Raw genomic sequence first — 20,208 nt, 5'->3', positions numbered from 1 at the left:
ACCCACCCACCACCAAACCACGCACACCACCACCGGAAGGACTTCACACAGACACACCAGCACCAGCATCCCCAGCAGCATCCTCAGCAGCAGCACCGCCGCCACCGCGCACCCAGGCGCCCTCCCCGGTTTCCCCTCACCTGAAGTGGAAGGAGGGGTCCTCCTGGGCCAGCTTGATCAGGCCGTTGGTCATCTTGTCTAGGTCGCCCTTGGTCTTTGGCTCAATGGCCACCTGGGGGACAGGAGGGCGGGTGGGGGGAGGGGGAGGCAGAGGAGGGGGTGAGGTGGGCAGGGAGACAGGGCAGGGAGGGGTGAGGTGAGGAGGGCGGCAGGCAAGGGGTGGCTGGGGGCAGGGGAGGGCGTCCAGCAGCGTTGCGCTGCACGGCGCCTGCCAGCCGCGGCCCCCTCCCTCCAAATGCGCGTCCCGGGCATGTACTGCATATGGTACCGTATACAGTACCGCATATGGTACCACCTCCAGTACCACCGCCCACCCACCTTGATCACGGGGTCGGGGAACTCCATGCGCTCCAGCATGACGGGATACTTCTCGTCGCACAGCGTGTCGCCCGTGACCACGTCCTTGAGGCCCGCCACCGCGATGATGTCGCCCGCCCGCGCCTCCTTCACATCCTCCCGGCTGTTGGCGTGCATCTGCATCAGGCGCCCCACCCGCTCCTTCTTGCCCTTGGCGGCGGACAGCACGTAGGAGCCCGACTGCGCGGGCAGGAGGTGGAGGGGGCAGGAGGGCGAGCAGGGGGCGTCAAGGGGCGAATGTGAGGTGGCGGCCGGTGGGCAGCCAGGCGCCTGCGCGCCGGGGCACAGGCTGGGAGGGCAGCCTGCCGCTGCCAGCCCCAGGCTGCCGCCCTGCAGCGCACCACGCCCGACCCCCAACTGTTTGTGCTGTTTGCTGCCCGGCGCAGCCTGCCGCCGCCGGTACCATAAGTGCGCCTGGGCTCACCTCCAGCACGCCTGAGTACACGCGCACAAAGGTGAGGGAGCCGACAAAGGGGTCGGTCATGATCTTGAAGGCCAGGCCCGAGAAGGGCTCGTCGTCGTTCGACTTGCGCGTCATCTCCTGCAGGGGGGCGGGGACGGGGTGGGGAGGCAGGAGGCAGGGGTGCGTGAGGAGGCACGCCAACCAACCTCTCCGCAGACTTGCACCCCGCAGACTTGCACCCCCCCACCCACACACACGACACAAACACGCCCCACCCACGACACGCCAGCCAGGCCCCCGCCGCACCTTCTCGGCGTCGTCGATGTCGGAGCCGCGCACGTCCGGCAGGTCTGTGGGGGCGGGCAGGTAGTCCACCACGGCGTCCAGCAGCGGCTGCACGCCCTTGTTCTTGAACGCGGTGCCGCACGTCATGGGCACAAACTTGCCCGCGATGGTGCCCGAGCGGATGAGGCGCCGGATGGTGGCCTCATCCGGCAGCTCGCCCTGCGGGGGTGAGGGGGGTGCAGGAGGTGCGGGGCGTTGTGGGGCAGGGAGTGCGGGAGGTTGTGGGACAGGGAGTGCTGGTGGGGGGGGCACCTCCAGCCCAGAGGCCGGCAGGAGCGCCCCAAGCACAGACACAGGCGGTAGCCGGCGGCAGCAGCAGCGGCAGCTGCCGTGGTGTCCCCCGAGCCCGCCCCCCGCCACCCCCGCGGGCCAGGCCAGGTATCCCATCACCCCGCTCACGTCCAGGTATCCCATCATCACGTCGTCGTCCAGCTCCGCCACCTGCTCGATCAGCTTCTCGCGGTACTCTGCCGCCAGCTCAGCCATGTCGGCGGGGATCTCCACCTCGTCAAACTTGGCGCCCAGCTCCTGCGAGAGGGGAGAGGCAGAGGCAGGCAGAGCAGGCGGGGCAAGGTGGGGTGTGAGGAGCGCGGTGGGGCGCAGGGACGGGGAGCGCAGCATGCGGCGTGCAGCCTGCAGGGCGCAGGCTGCAGGGATGCCGGCTGGAGCATGCGCATGCACGCCAGGCCCTCCCAAGTCCGCGCCCATCCAGGCCCTTCCCGTGCTGCAGCCCGCGCCGCCAGGAGCCTGCCGCCCCCTCACCTCCCCATTCCAGATCAGCGCCTTCATCTTCACCAGGTCCACCAGCCCCTGGAAGCTGTCCTCCTGGCCGATGGGCAGCTGGATGACCAGCGGGTTGGCGCCCAGGTTCTTGATGACCTGGCGGGAGCGGGAGGAAAGAACGGGAGGAAAGGTTGGTGGGCAGGGCTGGGAGGGATGATGGAGTGTGTATTTATTTGGAGGGCGGGAGGTGCTCCGCCTGCTGACCGGAACGCTGCCGCCCCGGCCTCCGGCCACGTGCTGCTCGGTGCCTGCGCCTGCGCCCGCGGCCGCGCCCGACCCCCGCCACATCCCAGCCGCATCCGCAGGCCCTGGCCACCAAGCGCCGCGGGCCCCGGCAGCCAGCCGGCCACCCTCCACAGCCAGCCAGCCAGCCCATCATCATCCCATCACCAGCCCCCTCCGGCAGCCGCCGGCCAGCTGCCGCCGACACCGCCGACGCAACCGCCGCCACCCACCATGTCGCGCGTGCGGTAGAAGTTGGCGCCCATGCGGTCCATCTTGTTGACGAAGCAGATGCGGGGCACGCCGTACTTGTCCGCCTGGCGCCACACAGTCTCCGACTGAGGCTCCACGCCCGCCACCGAGTCAAACACCGCCACCGCGCCGTCGAGCACGCGCAGCGCGCGCTCCACCTGCGGCCCCAGGAAACGACGGCGAGGAGGGAGGCTCAGCTGTGCTGTGCTGGGCAGCGCTGCGCTGCGCAGCGGAGGCGTGGTGGGCCGGCCAGGCGCTCCCTGCCTATGGAGCGCCTGTGCTGCCTGCGATCCGAGCCCGGCGCGAGGGCCCAGCCCACCCCCCTCCCTCCCCTCCCTCCCAGGCTGGAGGCTAGAGCGCGCCTCCCCGACGGGCCAGGCGGAGGGCGGGAGGTGGAAAGCGGGAGGTGGAAGGCGGGAGGTGGAAAGCGGGGTGTGGAAGGCGGGAGGTGGACAGCGGGGGCGCACCTCCAGCGTGAAGTCCACGTGGCCGGGGGTGTCGATGATGTTGATGCGGTGGTCGTTCCAGGAGCAGGTGGTGGCGGCAGAGGTGATGGTGATCCCCCGCTCCTGCTCCTGCTCCATCCAGTCCATGGTGGCGGTGCCCTCGTGCACCTCACCGATCTTGTACGACTTGCCTGCAGGGCGGCGGCGAGGGGGGCAGGGAGGGGAGGTGATGGGTGCATTGAAACTGAGGCGGGAGAGCAGGGATGCGGAGGCGCCCGGCTGCGTGTGCGAGGCGCTGGGCTGGGCTGGCCACGCGCGGAGCCGCCGGACGCTGCCTGCCGGCCTGACGCTGCCTGACCGGCTGCTGGTGCCTGCCTGCCTGCTGCCTTGCTGCCAGGCCGCCGTACGGGGCCCAGCCCACACTCTGCGGGAGCGCTCCCCTGCCCAGGCGCCGGCCACCCACCAGTGTAGTACAGAACGCGCTCGGTGGTTGTGGTCTTGCCGGCGTCGATGTGCGCCATGATACCGATGTTGCGGTACATGTGGAGCGGCACCTCGCGCTTGCCTGTGGAACGGAGGAGGCAGGCAATAGCGCAAGGTGAGGTGCAGGTTGAGGCGCGCTGGCGGCGGCGGCACCACACAGGCACCACCGGGCGCTGCTCCGGCTGCGCGGCGCGAATGTTTGTGGGCTGCTGGGCTGGCGCAGGCGGCGCTGGGAGGGCAGGCACGCCGCCTGCGCTCACCTGCCATGGCCTGCACCAGCAGCGACTGTCCACGGCGGCTGGAGCTGCGGTGGGCGGTCGCCCGCAGGGGAGAAGCACCCTGCACACGCAATGGAAGAAGCTTGGGCGGGAATGCGGCAGCAGGGTGACGGGCATGTGGTGGAGCACCACAGGCTGATATGCAAACCCACCTGGGACGCCTTGCTACCGCTCTTCAGGCCATTGTAGGACGGAAGCTGGGCGGTGGGCCGGAAAGCGGCACCGCGGCGAGCCGCCGAGCCGGTGCGGCTGGCCACGCCGCCGCACTGTGCAGCAGTGCCGCACACAGCCTGAGTCGCCATGGTGATGGGTGAGAGGGCGGTGGCGGGCCGCCCGAGTTGCCTTCATCCTGATGGGCCGGCCGGCCAGGGCGCAGCACAGCAGGCTCCATGCAGAGCCGTCAGTTCCTGGGCCACCGCCGAGACTGCCAATCGTGCACTAGCATTGGCCCGATATCCCTTGCAGCCCCACCGCATTCTCTAGCCCGCCCCTTGTCATGCGGCCGCTGGCGAGCCTGCGGCTACAGGCCCCGGCAGCGCCACGATGCAGCACAAACGGCCCGTCACAGCCTGCAGTCCGAGTAAATGCCGCCCCGGCACCCAGGCGGCGGCAGCAGTTGCGGCCGCAGGCGCAGGCGGCAGGCGGTAGGCAGCAGGCGCCACCACCTCCCTCGGCGGCCGCAGGCACCGAGGCGGACGCCGGCTACGAGACAGACAACGACGGGCAGACGTTGGAGCAGCGGCTACGCATGGTGCAGAACATGGTAGCTACCGCAGAGCTGCTGGTCCCGTACGATAGGAGCGCCGTCAACCTGGGGCTCATCTTGTGGTGAGCTGAGAGGGCTTGTGCTGCCACAGCGCCGGCAGCAGCAGCCGCAGAGAGCTGAATCGCAGAGATGCATGGAGACCGGGTTACAGCAGCGGGAGGAGTAAGCAGTGGCGGCAGCGGTGGTCACAGTCCCATGACCGCATTTGCTGGGAGCAAGGGCAGGGCTTAACAAATCGTAGCCGCCATGTCTCACCCGCTCCGCCCACCGGTCTTTGGCCTGCCCGCAGGGGCGCCATCCGAAACATACCTCGCAAGGACCGCGTGCAGCTGGTGTCCCGCCTTAACTCCGGGTGCGAACGACCGTAGCTGCCGCGCCGCCGTCCCCGCCGCACCCTGGCATGCTGCCACGCCTCATCATATTGGAGTTGCTGCCCTGCATCTCTACTGCCCTCCCTGCCGTCGCGGCGCGCCCCTGACCTTCCACCGCCGTGCTGTGTGCATGCAGGGACATCATGCGGCTGTGGAAGGTGGCGGGACAGCGGTACAGCGCGCCCAAGGAGCAGGTGGTGGCAGCCATCGGTCCAGACTACTCGCTCTGGAAGGTGGGGCTCTGGGCGCAGAGGGGCCATGAAGCCCTGGGGGCACGAATGCAGGGTGGAACGACGTCTGCTGGGGGAGCGGGAAACGCTGCACGAGACAGCGCTGCAGCCTTGCCCTTCTGCCCCACACACCTGCCCTCCACATGCCTCGGCCCCCTCCTTTCCCCACCCTCGCTTGCGCACCTCCCCGCCTCTTCCCCCCCCCCCTGCAGGACCTGCCCGCGGCTGCCTCTGACATTTCTCACTTCCGCGGCAAGGCCGCGCTGCCCACGCACGTGCTGGGCGTGAGCAGCTTCTCCAAGGCCTTCTTCCTGCAGCCCGGCTCGGAGCAGCTGTACGGGCGCGTGCTGCTGGGCAAGGGCCCGCTGGGCGACCTGCTGTACCCTCTGTACTTCAAAGCCACCGTGGGGCCCTGCGTGGTGCCAAGTGAGCCTGCGGCCACCGCTGGCGCCGGCTGGGGTGCCGGCGTGGGGCTCTCAGCAGCGCACACTCGTGGCTGCTCCGCGCTGCTGGCCTCAATCCTGCCGCAAACGATGTCACGCCACATAACCACAGCAGGGGGCTGGTGTGTTGCCTTGGGTAGCGTGCATAGCCTGCTCCCTCATTTGTACCGTTGCTTTGCCTGTACCGTCCCCGCAGCTACCCAGGAGCTGTGCGACATGAGGCTGGACTACCTGCCGCCGCAGCAGCTGGGCCTGGCGCGCGACGACCTGCCGCGCAGCATGTGGCCGACGCCGCGGCCCCACCTGCCGCCCTTCCACGAGGGCTTCACAGACTACCTGCGGGCGGTGGCGCCCGGGGTGTATGTGGGGTGAGTACCTTGGGCCTGGTCGTGTGGGGGCGAGGCTGTAGGGAGCCTCAGACTCAAGAGGGGCCCCTGCGGTGCAGCCGATGGGTGGTGCAGCGCAGCGCAGCGCAGCGCTGTGCCGCATGCGGCCATGGGTCATGGGTCCCTGCCTGCCCAAGCCTGAGGGAGTGCCCGCCTCGCCCTGCTGCCTGCAGGCTGGGATACCGTACCGCCAGCACCGAGCCAAACGACCCGCTGTACTTCCTGATGGTGCACCAGCGCATCGAGTCGCTGCTGTGAGCCCTGCAGCAAGACCCGCGGCGGCCTCCCCCAGGCCGTGGTGCGCGTCTGATGTCTCGTGTGTGTGTCCTTCCTGTGCCATGATTGTGGTGTGAGCCGAGCATTTGCATTTTTTTGTGCACCTCTTTCCTACTCCCCTGTTTCCATTCGCAAAGGGTCCTCAGCCAGCGCCCCCCCGCTCGACCCCCTCCCTTGCTGACCCTGTTCCCAACTGCCGTGTCGCACTGCCTTGCCGACTGCCGTGTCGAACTTGCTCCCCTCCCCCAAATTTTGCCACTTCTTTTCATTCCCCTCCTTGAGCCGCAGCCGCATGCATTCTGTAAGCCGACTCTCTTACAGTGTGGATAGGCATGCACAGTGGGGTCGGCGAGTAGATGCATGCATGAGGGCCATGCGGGAACAATGGACAGAAGCCCGAGACTGGGTTGGAAAGTATCCTGATGGTGGCAGAACAAGCAGGCAGGTAAAGAGTAACAACATTGAGGCAGCGTTTGAGCCAGGGGGCGGTGCATAGGTCAGGCTGGGAGGGTCGGCGCTGCAAGGCAGCCGCTGCTTTGCCTCCTCACCGTCATAGGTGCACCACGCCCCAAGGCGCTGCTGGCTGCCTCGCTAGGCGGTGAGCTGGGCTATTGGCAGTGGTCAGTGATCGACGGTAGCGCAAACCACGAGGGCCAGGCAAAACAACAAAACAAAAACCCAAGGTGGGCAAGGGCCTCTCGAACCGGCGTCAGCCCATCTAGCAGCCTGCGGGGGTGTCTGCGGGCTCTGATCCCACCTTGGCCTGCACCGGAAGATGCTGCGCAGGCGGCGGTGCGGCGACTGTGCCGTCGCCGGGCTGGTGCAGCTTGTGCACCTGGGAGGGCAGCACATCATCCTCTGGCCTGTGGCGGTGCATCTTCATCTTGCCGGCGGCCATCCAGGTTCCCAGCATGGTGTCGTGCTCCCCTGGCGCCACCCCCACACCCTCGGCTGCAGAGACGGCGGCCTTGGCCTCCCCCTCCTCCAGCAGCTGCACGATGCTGGCCTCCTGGCGTGCGGGGCGGGAGCGCGGCATGTATGGCCCGTACACGCGGCCATCCCGACCCACGAGCCATTTGGTGTACCTGCAGGCAGGAAGGGGCGGCAGCAGCGGTGCCGAGACGGGGATCATCAGGGCTGGGCTGCCGCTTGAAGGGCTGGGGAGAGGGGCTCCACAGCTGCCAGCCGTTGCGCATGATAGACAAACGGGCCTGCCGGCCTGGCTGCCCAGAAACAACTGAGGTGCGGCAGCACAGAGGCAGCGGGAGCGCAAGGCACCGGCCCCGCTCACGGCCAGGGGATGGGATCCGTGTTGCCGGAGGCGACCTTGAGGAAATTAATGACTGGGCTGGAGCCCCGCCCATTCACAGCCACCTTGTCCGTCACCACGCCCCTGCGGCGCACAGGCGGGCAGCACGTAATGAGGCAGGCGTGCAGGCACGCACGCATGCATGCATGCATGCATGCATGCATGCAGGCAGGCAGGCAGCAGGCAAGTCTACCGCAGGTTGCTCGGCAGCGCAGTTGGGCGGGCAGGCTGGCAGGCAGAGAGCTGTCGCAGCGGCTCCTCGGCAATAGGACGACCGCCCGGCGAGAGCAGGAGGGCAGTGGGCTGTGCGGCAGGCGCTCACCGGAAGTTGCGGCTGCGCATGAAGGCCTTGATCGCCTCGGGTGTCCCCGGCTCCAGGCGGTGGCCCGGCATGAATTGGTTGGTGGGGAGCGCTATGATGGTGAACCCCCGCGATCCATACTCTTCCATGAGGAGTGCAAAGTCCTGCACAGCAGCGCGGCGTGAATGGCTGGCGAGTCGAGAGGAGGCCTGCCGGTGGGCAAGCTGTACACATGTGATGCCGGCGATGGCAGCGGCGGGGGTGGGAGTGTGAGTGGGAAATGGCAGGCTGGCTGTTGCGCGTGAAATGCTGCATGTTGTTTTTGCACGCGCCTTGAAGTGTGGATCGCGGTAGGAGCCTCATTTGGATGCTGTGCATGCCACTAGCACGACCTGCAGGAGGCCGGCGGGTAGCGGCATTGAGTGCGGCCCGCCCGTAAGGCGGGCTTGACCGGCGGTTGCACTCATTATGAATACACCGGCTGTGAGGGTCTTGCACAATGCAAAGTTCCAAGGCCTACGGCTGACCAGGGCACCAGAGGCAGGGCTGCGCTGCCGTCGCCGCTGGCTGAGCGGGCAGCCCCGGTACTGCGCCCCCAAGGGCGGGCCCAAGGGGCGCCGCCGCTCACCTGTCCCTTAAATTGGGCAAAATCGATGTCATGCTTGTCAATGTCGAGCTCTCGAAGGTCGTAGAAGCTCTGCGCTGGGCTGCTGAGTTGTGGGCTGCTGCCGCACTGTCCCATCACGCCTCGGAGGCGCACCAGCCGCTTTGATCAAGCTGCAAGAGATGGTTGGCGGCAAGCCGAGGCGGCGGGGCCGCTGATGAGGGGGCATCCCTCTGACCTGGCGGCGCCAGCCGGGAGCGGGACGGCCTGCAGCACCTGGTGTCAACACCAGTTTGGAGAAGCCCTGCCACCCCCAGAGAATTGAATGCCAGACCTGGTGTCTTACTGGCAGCAGAATTGGGCATCCATCTGGGGGGCACAATCGGCGGTGCGGTATCAGCCGCCCTTGTGTCTGCTACGCTCATCCTGTCGCTTGCAGCTCGCTTCGTCCGCAATGACGTTTGCGTGAAGATGTGAATACGGGTTTGATGAAAAGTTCCAGACCCATCAACTCTATCCAGCCGCTCCTGCTGTCAATGCCGCATCTCCCGCTGCTGCCGCACCCTGCTCCTCACTCTCCTGCGCCCGCTGCCCCTCCGCTGCTTCCGCTCCCGCTTCCGCCCGCTGCTGCTCCCCAGCCGCTGCTGCAGTGGCCGCATGCCGCTGGCCCCCCGCGACCGACGACGGCGGCGGCGGAGGTAGGGCCCTGCCAGCTGCGTCCACTCGTACCCCGCTCACTGCTCGCTCCAGGCCCACACTCAGCACCGCACGAATGACTCCCACAGCCTGCTGCACTGCCGCATCCACCTGCAGCCGCTCCGCCTCTCCAAAATCCTGCGGGGAGGAGGGGAATCGGTGGAGAGATGTCAGGGGATGGGGACCTCAGCAGCCGGGCTAGCCAAGCACATGCTTTGCTGTGTGGGGCCAAGGGCTGGCAGGCGGGCTGGCAGGGAGCTCCTAGGGTGCCTCCAAAAGTGGGGACACCAGAACTGGCATGAGCGGGGCCATGGCTGCTGCTTCTACCAGCAGAGGCAGGGTACTGAAGCCCCCGGAGCAGCCAGCTCACCTGCAGCACATGGTCGAGCACGGTTGTGCCAGCTGGGGGCCGCCCGATGCCTAGCCTGATCCTGGGGAAGTTGTCCCCTTGCAGGTGAGCTGCGGGTCAGGGTGCAGAGGGGAACAGCAAAGCTGGGGCACAGGCACGCCTGTAGGGGCGGCGCTGTGGCGATTAGCAACCAGTAGACGTGGCCACCCAGCAGGCTGGTGCGCTGGCTAGGCTAGGCGGGGCTAGGAGCTGAGTGGGTGGTGGCTGGTATGTGGGACAGGGCATTGCCGGCTGAACGGCTGCTGTGGCCAACTCCACCTGCAACGCTCTTCATGCCACCGTGTCCCCCTGGGCCGCCCCTGGGCCGCAGCCGCACCGTGCCGGTGGGCAGGTCCAAGTCATCATACACAACCAGCACACGCTCCGGCGGGATCTGCAGGACGGAGAGGAGCAGGCAGGCACACCTGTGTGTGTGCGTGTGAGGCGGAAGGGATGGGCAAGGGGGATGGCGCGAGCGGCAGGCGGCTCCCAAGCGGCAGCGTGCCAGAGGCAAACACCACGTCATGCTCACATGGTAAAAGTCGGCCAGGCCGGCCACCGCCTCGCCTGATAGGTTCATGGTCCTGCAGAGGGCCGCCAGTCAGCGGGGCGCTGTGCGCGCACGGGCCCGCAGCAGGACCGCCAGCACACGGGCACCCAGCTCAAGCAGCATCCCTGCCCTGGACTGCCCCACTCACGTCAGCGGCTTGGCAAGCAGGACGCTCTTGCCCGCCAGCCGGCTGCGCGCCACCTCTGCGTTTGCCTGGAAGCGATCCACCGCCACATCCAGCAGACGGGCGACCGCAGCAACCACCAGCCAGCCGGCGTTGTGCCGCGTGCCCGCAAATTGCGGCCCGGGGTTGCCCAGGCCAACTATCAGCCAGAGGTCTGGGTCCTGGAACGTGGGGCGCTCGATCTCTGCCCGGGGCAGCGTGGCAGCCACCTCGCCGGCGGCGGCAGAGGCGGCGGCGGAGGCCTCCACCGCAGGCGACTTGCGCGGGGGCAGCAGGGACAGCGCCTGGCCCATGGCAGCTTCCTGCGTGTCTGCTGGGTCGACAGGGGCTGGCCCAAATCTCTCTACCGCTGAAGGAGACGTGCGGACTATCGGGACTTGGCAAGGGAGCGAGCTGGGGCGATCAATACAGATTCAGCGCACCCAAAGGGATTGCAAATGAGCCATGGGGCCTTCAAATGCTGTGAGAACTCATGTACAGCAGCGAAACGCACGTGTGCATTTGCTGGGCTGGCGGATGATGCAGGCCTTACTACAATGTCTCGCCAGCAGCGCGCTCGCCAGCACAGGGTGCCGCCAGAGCTGGCGCCCCTGGTTGCCGTGGCGGAGTTGGGCAGGGAGCCGCGAGACCTCGATGCACTGTGCCGCCTAGATTGTGATAATGTGAACGATGCAATGGCGGTGCTGAGAAGGGGCAGCGAGGAGCCAAGCCCGGAGGTTGTCAGGTGCCGGCGCGCCCCGCCTTCGCCGCTCGTGCACAGCTTCCCCCTTCCTCGTTCTCCTTTCTAACTCTTCTAACTCCCATCTCCCTTCCCTCTTTCACTTACTTGGTAGCAGCATACTGCAGCGCATCGCGGCCTTCGTGGCGGCGCACAACGGCCCAGTACCAGAGGATGATGGCAGCCGCCAGTGGGCGCAGACGCTGGCGGCGCGCCTTCGAGCCACCAGCCGGCTGGTGTCGATTGCCGGCGAGCTGGGCCTGCTGGCGCAGCGCCAGCCGGGGTGGCCCCTTGCGCTGCGCTACCGGCTGATGGCGGCAGCCGCCTTCTGCATCGACGGGGCGCCTCGTGTCATGCTGGCTGCCTGGAGCAGTCAGCGCTCATCCGCCACGCAGCAGACGGATGCAGCGCAGCAGGCTGGGCTAGTGCTTCCGGCGATCCTGGACACCCTGAACATCTTCGTGCAGGAGGTAGGTGGCCTGCTTGCCTCCCCCTTGTCATGACAAACCGCTTTCCAGCGCTGCCAGGCCCACTATCACGCCAAGAGCTGCCAGATGCGCCAGCAACATGTGGCCTAATCTGTTTTTCCCACAATGGTTGCCCTGCCACTGCAGATGGAGAAGATCGCGCCATCACCCGAACCACACTCTGCCGCGCATGTTGAGTACGAGAAGCTTGGCAGGCTCCTTCAGAGCACCTCGGCAAGCGACGCCAAAGTCGGGGCATGCCTGAGCTTTGTTGTGCTCGTCGCCCCTGGCATGTATGCCTTAGGTGGGCCAGACGCTGTGCAAAGCACATGCGCCAGCGACCAGTCCGCAGGGCAGCTGCCATCGGCCTGCCTGGACCTGGCGCCGTGCAGTTGTTCCACATCGTGCTGCTGCAGCTGCAGCATGTGCCAGCCGTGCAAACGCCATCCAACAGCTTACACTGCTCCACTGGTTCTGTGCAGTTGAGCGCTCGTGGAGCCCCTCCGTGCTGGAGCCGCTGAAACAGCTGCTCACCAGCCGCGCCTGGCAAGGCCACGACCCATACATCACCCGCATTCTGGACCAGCAGCCAATGCTTGGGATTGGCCTGCTGCGGCTGGTGGTGACGGTGATGAAGCTGGGGGCCGCGCTGCTGCTGGCGCTGCACGACCTCTCACGTGATGCCGACTCGGCAGTGGTGGCCCTGGCACGTCAATTGCAAGAGGCAGAGCCTGGGCCCGCCTGGGGGCTTGCGGCAGCCATCGCGTTCTCTCCGGCGCTAAAGAACACGTGGCGGGCTGCGGCTGCTGCGGTGGAGCTTGGCCCTGAGGCACCGCTGGCGGCTGAAAGCTGCAGCTTGCAGCAGAGCATTGCAGCAGTGGTGAAGCAGCTCCAGTCGCAACTGGGTGTTCATGGGCCGGGCCCAGAAGGCATTGCTGCAGGCGAGGCAGCAGCAGCAGCGTCAGCCTCGCCCATCACGATTGCAGGCTTCGGTGGCGCGCTGGGAGACACGCTGCAGCATGTTGTGAGCAGCCGGGCAACTACCGCAGACAAGCAAGACTGGCTGTGGATCCTGGCTGGGGCGGTCTCTGATGCCATACGGTCATGCGTGGAGCAGACGGCGCCATCCCGCACCCCAGGCAGCACGGGCAGTCCTGCGCAGCCACTGGAGACTGCCTGGCTGCTGCAGCAAGTGCAGCGGGTGGCGGCAGCCTTCACTGCTCATTTGCCAGAACCAATGGATGCTCCCGATGGCGAGCTGTCGGGGCTGGCTGCTTTTCGGACCTTCTGCAGCAAAGTGTTGCCAGCGGTAGCGGCTTGGCTGCCACGGGAGGCTGCTGCAGGCGCAGATGGTAGCCTGATGGTGGTGGCACTCAGCACCATGATGGAGGCTGTCGCTCGGGGCCTGGCGGCCACCTGGCAGCGGCCTGCACCAGACGGGTGGCCGCGGCGGCAGCAGGGAAGAGGGGACGGGACGATCTGCGATCGGCCGCGCTGTGATGAGGCTGATTATGACTTGGTGTATGCCGCCAGGGCGCTGTGCACCCTGCAAGCTGCAGCGGGTGTGCTGGGCATAGGAGGGTACAGCCCTGAAGGGCTGCCTGAGCAGCAGCAGGATGAGATGCAGCAGCAGGACCGGCATGCGCGCCGCAGCCTGCTGCTGTGCCTGCGCAGCACCTGCAAACTGGTTCAGTGCGCAGCGGCATCGGCAGCTTCGGAGGCGCATGGAGGCACTGCTGTGAAAATGCGGCTTATGGAGGGAGGCCTCAGCGCGGCGTATGTCGCATGTGCGGTGGCGCAGCGCTGGCGCCTGATGAGCGGTGCTGGGCAGATGCCTGATGATGAACAGCTGAGGCAAGTCGTTCTGCTCTCCTGCATGTGGCATGACAGCAAACGTGCCTCGTTTGCGACAGACCGCACATTGGTGGGCTTTGGCAACCAGCAACATCCCTGCGCCTCGCATGTGTAGGCAGCAGCTGGTGGGCACCGCCCTGGTTGCCCTTGCCACCGCCGATGCCATGGAGGCAGCACTGGAGCAGCTGGAGGCCCAGAAGCAAGCCCCAGCAGGCAGCAGTAGTGCCAGCCCACGCAGCGAAGTTCTGCGACAGACTCCCAGCCGCATGAAGATGCTTCTGGAGAGTGCAGGCATTCGCGCCTGGGTGCTAGTTGCTTGCCCAGCGCTGCGGGGGCTGCCGCACGGGCGAGCGTCAGTGGCGGCGCTTCTGGATGCGGTGCCAGAGCTGATGGTGAGGCGCGGCGGGCACAGCGGGCGCCGCCGCCTCCGCGGCTGCCAGGCTGTGCCGCTGGCAATATGGTGCTGTGACCCAAGCTTCTGGTGGCAGGGGTGCTTCACTTGCTCCATGGATGCCTGCCTGCTCATGCTGGCTTGGCCCTGCAGAAGTGTGCGGTAGTGTTTGAGCCGGCGTTGGGCGGCATTGTGGAGATGGTTGACACAAGGTGGGTGCCCGGTTGGATGGGAGGTGGCTGGGTGGCTGAGCTGACGCTTTTGTGATCGTAAATGGGTTGGCCGGGCCATCGAGCTTCTCAGTCATACCCAGGCTGCTCCGCACATCATCTTGCATCTACTCACACTTGGTGCAGTCTTGTGAAGGAGCTGTGCCGTCGCCGCCTGCTGTCGACTGTCTGCGACATGGCAGATCGATCTGGGGTGTGTTGTGCCCGCCTTGCATTGGGCCTCCGGCATGCTAGCATGTCCGCTTGCACGCGCAACATATGCTGTGCCATTGCATGTCGAGCGCCTCTGCTGGCCACCCCAGCCTCTTGTCCTGCTGCTCTTCATGCAGGTTGCAGCGCAGGCTGCTGCGGCCGCAGGCAACCTGCTGTTACGGACGATTGCGCAGGCACCGCAGCTGTTGGATGTCTCCATCCCGTCAGGTGACGCGCCGGCGGTTGCCGATGCAAGGGCAGCCCTTGCGGCGATAGCGTCATCATTGCCGGGGTTGTCGAAGGTTGCGGTCGAGCTCATCGTGCAGCTTCCAGCTGGGCTCCTGGCCCTCCGTGTCTGGTCGCCAGAGGATGAACTGCAAGACATGAACCTGGCTATGATTCAAGCCAGGTCTGGCAGCCGGGAGCAGGATGGCGAGGGCTCCAGCATCTGGCAGCAGCTAGGGCAGCGCATGGCAGCGCCGCTGGAGGAGGCAGTGATGGCGTTGGATGCAGTGGAGGCACAGGCAGCCGCTGCAGCGGCGGCTGCAACAGATGGCGACGCCGCGGAGGCCGCGGAGCAGCAGCAACGGGAGCGGCAGCAGGTGGCTCGTGCGCTGGGCGCGCTGCAGTGTGCACACGTGGGCTGCACCACCGTCAGCGGCACCAGCGAGGCTGAGATTCGGGGCAAACGCTGCGGCGGCTGTGGGGCGGTCAGATACTGCGGTACGGCCTGCTCACGGGCGGACTGGCGGGCTCACAAGGCGGTGTGCAAGGTGCTCCAAGCCGAGGCAGCGGCGGCGGCAGCCGCCGCCGAGGCACAGCCATAACAGCCCACGCGGCGGCTCTGCCAAGCAGGGGACGCAGCCCCGGCGCAGCCGCCTCCGGTTTGTTTGAAGGGCATTTTGTTTGTTGCTTCTCGGATGCCAAGGCAGCATGTAATCAGTTATAATACTACTAGGCTGTTGTTTGAAATCGCTCTCGAGGCTGGACGGCGGCGGCGGCGGCGCAGCGCGCCTGCAAGCCCAGTCAGCTATCGGACAAGCGAGGGCGAACTCGCAGCGTTCCGAGTCCCGCTGTGGCCCTCGAACACTGGGCCCAGCAGGTGCCATGGCGTCAACAGCCGAGCCGCCTGTGGACTTTGTGTCCGAACTTCCCTCTCACTTAGCGCAACAGGTGGCTGTGACCTGCTACGTGGTGGCTGTGACCTGCTATGGGGCTGGGTGTGTGCCGGTCGTGCCGCCCTGTCGCGTTGTCGCCAGTGCCCGCCGCCGCCGCCGCCGCCCCATCCCTGCCTGACCCTCAGTCGCCCACACGTGTGCCGTGTGCCTCTGCTGCTGCAGGTGCTGGCCCGCCTGGACCACCACCGCGACTTTGCGGCGGCCGGCTGCGTGTGCCCTTGCACACGGTGGCGGCGGCGGTGGTGGTGGCGGCGGGTGGTGCAGGAGGAGGCGGTGTGGCTGGCGGGCTATGGCCGTCGCTTCCCGGGCTGGGGATGCGAGCGCACGCTACGCGGCGCCGCCGACTGGCAGGAGCAGGAGCAGCTCAGGTGCGCGGCGCTTTGAGCTTGTTGTGCGAGTCGAGCCTGCGCTGGGTCGGCTGCCAGAGGGCTGCTGCCCACGATGTGAGCCCTGCTGCTCCCACATGCTTGTATGGGCTCACCGTGCTTTGCCTGCTTGAGCTGCTGCAGCTGGCAGGAGCGCTACCGCTGGCGGCTGGGCGTCGAACGGGCGTGGCGCCAGGGGCGGCGACACCTCGTGCACGCCCTAGGCAACCACGCCGCCTGGGTCAATGCCGTGCGCTTGGTGCCCGGCGGCGGCGGCGTGGCCTCGGGCGGCAGCGAGGGCGCCGTCAACGTCTGGTGGGCGGGAGCAGGCTGTCTCTGGGGCCGCAGGCGGGCCTGCCTGGTGGCCTCCCTCTGCCTGCCAGGCCGAGGCAGGGCTGCGCCCGGCTTGTGGCGCAGGCAAGCCGGTCCTGCAGGCTGCCGTGGCCTGCCGTTCTCACCTGCTTCCTTCTTTCTTTCTTCCTGTCCCCAGGTCGCTGGCAGGAGAGCCGCTGCTGCACGACACCACCCACAGCCAGGCTGTGTGGTCGCTTGACGCCGACCGCCGCCTCGTGGTCTCAGGCAAGCCCCAGCCTGGTGTCTGGGCCGGCGTGGTCCTGCCCGAGAAACTGCCTGCTGGCTGCCTGCTGGCTGCCCCCTGCCCCCCACCTGCTGCCTGCCGTGCCCGTTTTTTCCACCCCCCGCACCGGTTGGCAGGGCCCAGGAAGGGTGGGGTGCAAGTGCTGGACTTGGAAAGGGGCGAGGTGGCGTTGCGCCTGCCAGCCGGCTGGGGGGGGCTTGCCAGCTTCCCGCCCGACGAGGCCGACTGGCCGCAGTTTGATGTCGTGACGTCTGTGCAGGTGCGGATGCCAGGGCTGTGCTCAACCTGATCACACCTCGACCTGCCCCCATGTCTCGTGCCCTTTGGCTGGTGTTGCAGCCGTTGCACAGTCACGGCAGGTGTCGTTCCGGGCCGGGCAGTTGTGAGTCACCTTCCTCCCCACAAGTTCTGCCCCTCTGCTCCCTCTCCCCGCAGCTTCTGCCGTGCGGGCAGCAGGTGTTGGCGGGCTGCATGGACGGCGCCCTGCAGCTGCTGGACCTCCGCAGCCGCCAGCCGGCAGCGCAGCAGCTGGCCTGGGCGCAGGGAGACGCTGCCACTGCCGCCGCCGCTGCTTTTCCGTGGCAGGGTGCCGGCAGCAGCGGCGGCGCCCGCCTGTGCGCCGCGCGCTGCCACGAGCACTTGGTGGTCGCGGGCGGCGACGTGGCGGCGGTCTCGCTTCACGACCTGCGCATGGGCGGCGCGCGTTTCGCTGAGCTGGCGCTGCCAGCTGGCGCCCACGCCCTGCCCGCCGTCTTTGCCATGGACCTTCTCTACCCCCGCCTGGCCACTGGTGGCGACGGGGCAGGTGCAGGTGTGTGGCTTCCTGCCGGCTGGCTGGCTGGCTGCCTGCTGGCTGGCTGTGGGGCCCATGGCACCTGCTGCAGCGCGTTAGGTGCCCCCCCCCAGCCGAGCGTCGCTCCAGTCGTCTCACTACTGCGTTGGGGGAGACCGACAAGGGAGGGGGGAGCCTGCTCGCCTTCTTCCACCTCCCTCCATGCGCCGCTGCTCTCACCTGCTGGCCTGCAGGTCTGGGACTTGACACGGCTGGATGCGGCGCCGGGCGTCCTGCCCGCTGTACCGCCAGCCGCCGCGCAGCCGCCACCTCGCGTGGTGTACCGTTTGGGTGCTGGCCCTGGCCCTGCCAGCAAGAACGCCATTGGCGTCACCACACCCGTCGCCAGCCCTCGGCAGCAGGCGCAGCCCCAGCCCCTGCCCCAGCAGCAGCAGCAGGGCACAGGCCCTTCTGCTCCCCCGCCCAGCTGGCCGTCCCCAAGCGACCCGCCAGGCAGGGGCGGCGGTCGTCGGCGGCCGCCGTGGACTGCCTGTTTGCCAGCAACGAGTACAGCTTGCGCCACGGCCTGCACATGGGGTGAGAGGCGCTGGCGCTGCCGCCGGCCTCCAGCTGGCTCGCCTTGCCTGCTGTGAACCGCGGAGGTTGCAATTGTTTTCGTCACCCCTGCCACATGTTTGAGCCCCACCCTCAACCCTCATGCTGTTGTGTTGGTGCAGGTGTGTGTACGACGTGAAGCTGCTGGAAGACGGCAGGCTGCTCAGCGCCGACCACGCCGGCCACGTGCGGCAGTGGAGCAGCGGGGAGCTGGTTGGGGGGCGCCACCGCCACCACTGCCTCACGCTGGGCCCTGCCTTTGCGCCCAGCGTGGACGACCCTGCCTCTGCCCTGATCGACCTGGAGTTGCGCGGCTGTGAGCGGCTGTGTGTGCGGGGGTGGTTGGATGGGGTAGGTCGGGATCCGGGTGGAGCGGCACCCGGTGCACACCGCTTGCGTCGCGCCACGGCGGCTCTGGGAGCAGATGGGGCGCGACTGCTTGAACGCCGCCTGCCTCCTGCCTGGCGCACGCCTGCAGGGCGGCCCCATGCGCCCCGTGGGCATGCACTGCCTGGACGCGTGCCTGACGCACCTGGCAGTGGCGGGGCGGGACAGCGTGGTGCGCCTGTACCGCTACGGACAGTGAGCGGGCGGACGCCTGAAGGGCAGACATGCATCCCTCTGCTCCGTTAGTTGCATCCACGGCTGCCACGGCTCAGCGGCTGCCTCCCCCCAGCCAAAAGTGGCGTCGGCAGCAGCTGCGGCATTAGCGCAAGTTCAGCCGCTCCAGTCCCGACTCTCTACGCCGTCTTATGTGTACAGTGCAGTGTTCACCACCTGGGATTGGCTGAGCTGATCTGTTGGGGGGATTGTTTGCCCCTTGCTCGTGGCGCTTCTGCTGGGCTGAGCTGACGGTGCCGTTGAGCTGACGACAATGTTGAGCTGGTGGCACCGTTGAGGCCTCTAGGGCTTGGGTTGCGATTCCCCAACTGTCACCATCTGTTCTATCGCAGTCTTAGCCAGGTTATGAGCTCACGTTAGCGTTTAAACAAGTTGGCAGTTTCTTTTCGGCCGACCGGACGGCATTGCAGGCGTCCGCAGCCTCGCTGGCAGCACCGCCCAACGGCGGCACCGCTTCGCCGCTGGCGGCAGCGGCGGCGCTCCTAAACTATTGAATCTGCAATTGATGCTGAGGCAGCTCCATCAAGTCGCACTGGCTCGCTGATGCAGGCTGCTGGCTGTTGGTGCATTCATGTCTGGTGCATGCAATGCTGAGCTGGATCCTTTCCACCAATTTCCTTTCCGCCCTCACTCGCCCCCATTTCCCGCTTTATTAGCTCCCATACTACAGCCACAACTCGCAACGATGCACCAGGCCCCTGACTCGGGCTATCCGGGCCTGGAGAAGGAGCAGCAGGAGCCGAACAGTAGCATGCTGCGCCTGCCTGCTCGCACCCCCGCCAACAGCCCGCTGGCAGGGCGCCAGGAGAAGCCAGGTTCGTCGTTGCGCCTGCAGGGAGGCGGCGATGAGAAGCCCGTTGACCGCCGTTGACCGCCCGTGCCCTTACGCACTTGCCTCCCTCCCCTGTCCCGTGCCTCGCCCTTGCCCACTGTCCCTGCACAGGTGTGGCCGGCAGGGAAGCCTCGGGCGCGCTGCAGCCGCGCGGGCTGGGCCTGTTTGGGTGCGCCGCCACGCCTTCCAAGGCGGAGGCCGCAGCCGCAGCACCCGCCCCTTCCTCCTCGGCCTGGACTGATGCCAGCGCAGAGCCCACCCTGAGCATGCTCCGGCCCGCCGATAGCTGCGACCCCACCGTGGAGGGCCCCGCAGCCAAGCGCCCCAGGCTGGCGCGCCAGAGCAGCCACGGCTACGGCCTGCAGCAGGCGGGCGGCTGGCGGGCCGGCTGCGCCGCAGGCAGCGCCTCGCTCTGCGACAGCGACAGCGAGGGCGAGGAGGCGGTGGTGTCCCGCAAGCACCCCACCCCGCACAAGGGCGCCTCCGTGCAGCCCTCCGCGCGGCGCGCCCCCGCGCAGCACCCACCACCCACCTGGGCATCCAGCCTGGGCAGCGCGGGAGCTGCTGCCGCCAGCCCCGCGGCGGTAGCACCCAGCGCGCGCCGCCAGATGGACCAGGTGGGTTGGTGGGTGCTGCGCCAGCCATCACCACCTCCCCTGCTGCTGATGCCCCACCACCAAAGGCAGCACCCACATCCACGCCTGCACCTGCCTGGCTCTCAGCATCATCCGACATGCCCCTCCCCACCCATCTGCTTCCCTGCAATGCTGCCACCGCAGGCTGTGGATGTGCGCATGGAGGTGACGGGCGGCGCCGGTGGCGGTGCAGAGGAGGAGGAGGCGGGCGGCGGCAGCTGCAGCGACATGGATGAGGATGAGGGCGACGAGTGCTTTGCGGGGCCCTGGCTGCACCTGCCCTACCCGCACCCTCTGGATGTGGAGGAATGAGGGCCAGGTGGGGCATGGCGGCACAGCGGCCGGCGGTCGTCGTCATCGACCTGGCCTGCCTGTGCTGGGGCCGCAGATTGCCCATGAGCTGTGCAGCTCTCTCCTTGTCTGCATCACTGTTTTTGCCCTGCTTCTTCACTTGCCCTGTTATCTATCTGAACAAAGTGCATGCTGG

The 20,208-nt window shown here is 67.5% G+C and overlaps 6 protein-coding genes across 6 annotated transcripts in view; 3 read left to right on the top strand and 3 right to left on the bottom strand.

Moving 5' to 3' along the window:
• CHLNCDRAFT_48385 (hypothetical protein) overlaps positions 1-3,530 on the bottom strand; it is a gene marked incomplete at both ends in the record, with an annotated part of 4,978 nt that extends 1,448 nt beyond the window's left edge. Inside the window, 9 exons of the mRNA XM_005851630.1 lie at positions 141-232; positions 499-717; positions 962-1,078; positions 1,247-1,444; positions 1,685-1,813; positions 2,048-2,164; positions 2,524-2,700; positions 3,010-3,179; positions 3,452-3,530. Coding sequence (XP_005851692.1) covers positions 141-232; positions 499-717; positions 962-1,078; positions 1,247-1,444; positions 1,685-1,813; positions 2,048-2,164; positions 2,524-2,700; positions 3,010-3,179; positions 3,452-3,530 — 1,298 coding nt within the window. The remainder of the gene's footprint in view (positions 1-140; positions 233-498; positions 718-961; positions 1,079-1,246; positions 1,445-1,684; positions 1,814-2,047; positions 2,165-2,523; positions 2,701-3,009; positions 3,180-3,451) is intronic.
• A 967-nt stretch (positions 3,531-4,497) lies between these two features.
• On the top strand, positions 4,498-6,203 carry CHLNCDRAFT_49358 (hypothetical protein; the record flags this gene model as incomplete). Its single annotated transcript, XM_005851960.1, has 6 exons — positions 4,498-4,577; positions 4,805-4,867; positions 5,023-5,119; positions 5,329-5,542; positions 5,756-5,927; positions 6,119-6,203. 6 exons carry the CDS (start codon positions 4,498-4,500, stop codon positions 6,201-6,203), a joined length of 711 nt encoding a protein of 236 aa, XP_005852022.1.
• Positions 6,204-6,939: 736 nt separating this feature from the next.
• CHLNCDRAFT_132969 (hypothetical protein) lies at positions 6,940-8,573 on the bottom strand (the record flags this gene model as incomplete). Its single annotated transcript, XM_005851629.1, has 4 exons — positions 6,940-7,306; positions 7,513-7,614; positions 7,853-7,995; positions 8,460-8,573. 4 exons carry the CDS (start codon positions 8,571-8,573, stop codon positions 6,940-6,942), a joined length of 726 nt encoding a protein of 241 aa, XP_005851691.1.
• A 375-nt stretch (positions 8,574-8,948) lies between these two features.
• On the bottom strand, positions 8,949-10,546 carry CHLNCDRAFT_132968 (hypothetical protein; the record flags this gene model as incomplete). The annotated part of the gene is made up of 5 exons (XM_005851628.1): positions 8,949-9,269; positions 9,502-9,590; positions 9,799-9,913; positions 10,052-10,103; positions 10,218-10,546. 5 exons carry the CDS (start codon positions 10,544-10,546, stop codon positions 8,949-8,951), a joined length of 906 nt encoding a protein of 301 aa, XP_005851690.1.
• Positions 10,547-10,789: 243 nt separating this feature from the next.
• Positions 10,790-14,932, top strand: CHLNCDRAFT_132967 (hypothetical protein; the record flags this gene model as incomplete). The annotated part of the gene is made up of 9 exons (XM_005851959.1): positions 10,790-10,977; positions 11,090-11,441; positions 11,586-11,742; positions 11,921-13,214; positions 13,408-13,684; positions 13,837-13,895; positions 14,040-14,106; positions 14,243-14,333; positions 14,472-14,932. 9 exons carry the CDS (start codon positions 10,790-10,792, stop codon positions 14,930-14,932), a joined length of 2,946 nt encoding a protein of 981 aa, XP_005852021.1.
• A 280-nt stretch (positions 14,933-15,212) lies between these two features.
• On the top strand, positions 15,213-18,219 carry CHLNCDRAFT_132966 (hypothetical protein; the record flags this gene model as incomplete). Its single annotated transcript, XM_005851958.1, has 10 exons — positions 15,213-15,278; positions 15,446-15,651; positions 15,793-15,963; positions 16,139-16,242; positions 16,363-16,505; positions 16,682-17,059; positions 17,273-17,356; positions 17,506-17,615; positions 17,756-17,963; positions 18,112-18,219. The coding sequence occupies 10 exons, from the start codon at positions 15,213-15,215 to the stop codon at positions 18,217-18,219; spliced, it is 1,578 nt and encodes a 525-aa protein (XP_005852020.1).
• Positions 18,220-20,208: the final 1,989 nt, after the last annotated feature.

This window comes from Chlorella variabilis, assembly GCF_000147415.1.
Source record: "Chlorella variabilis unplaced genomic scaffold CHLNCscaffold_1, whole genome shotgun sequence".
In the NCBI taxonomy this organism is placed as follows: domain Eukaryota; kingdom Viridiplantae; phylum Chlorophyta; class Trebouxiophyceae; order Chlorellales; family Chlorellaceae; genus Chlorella; species Chlorella variabilis.
Note: the sequence above shows the minus strand (reverse complement) of the source record. Positions and strands in the feature narration are given on the sequence as shown.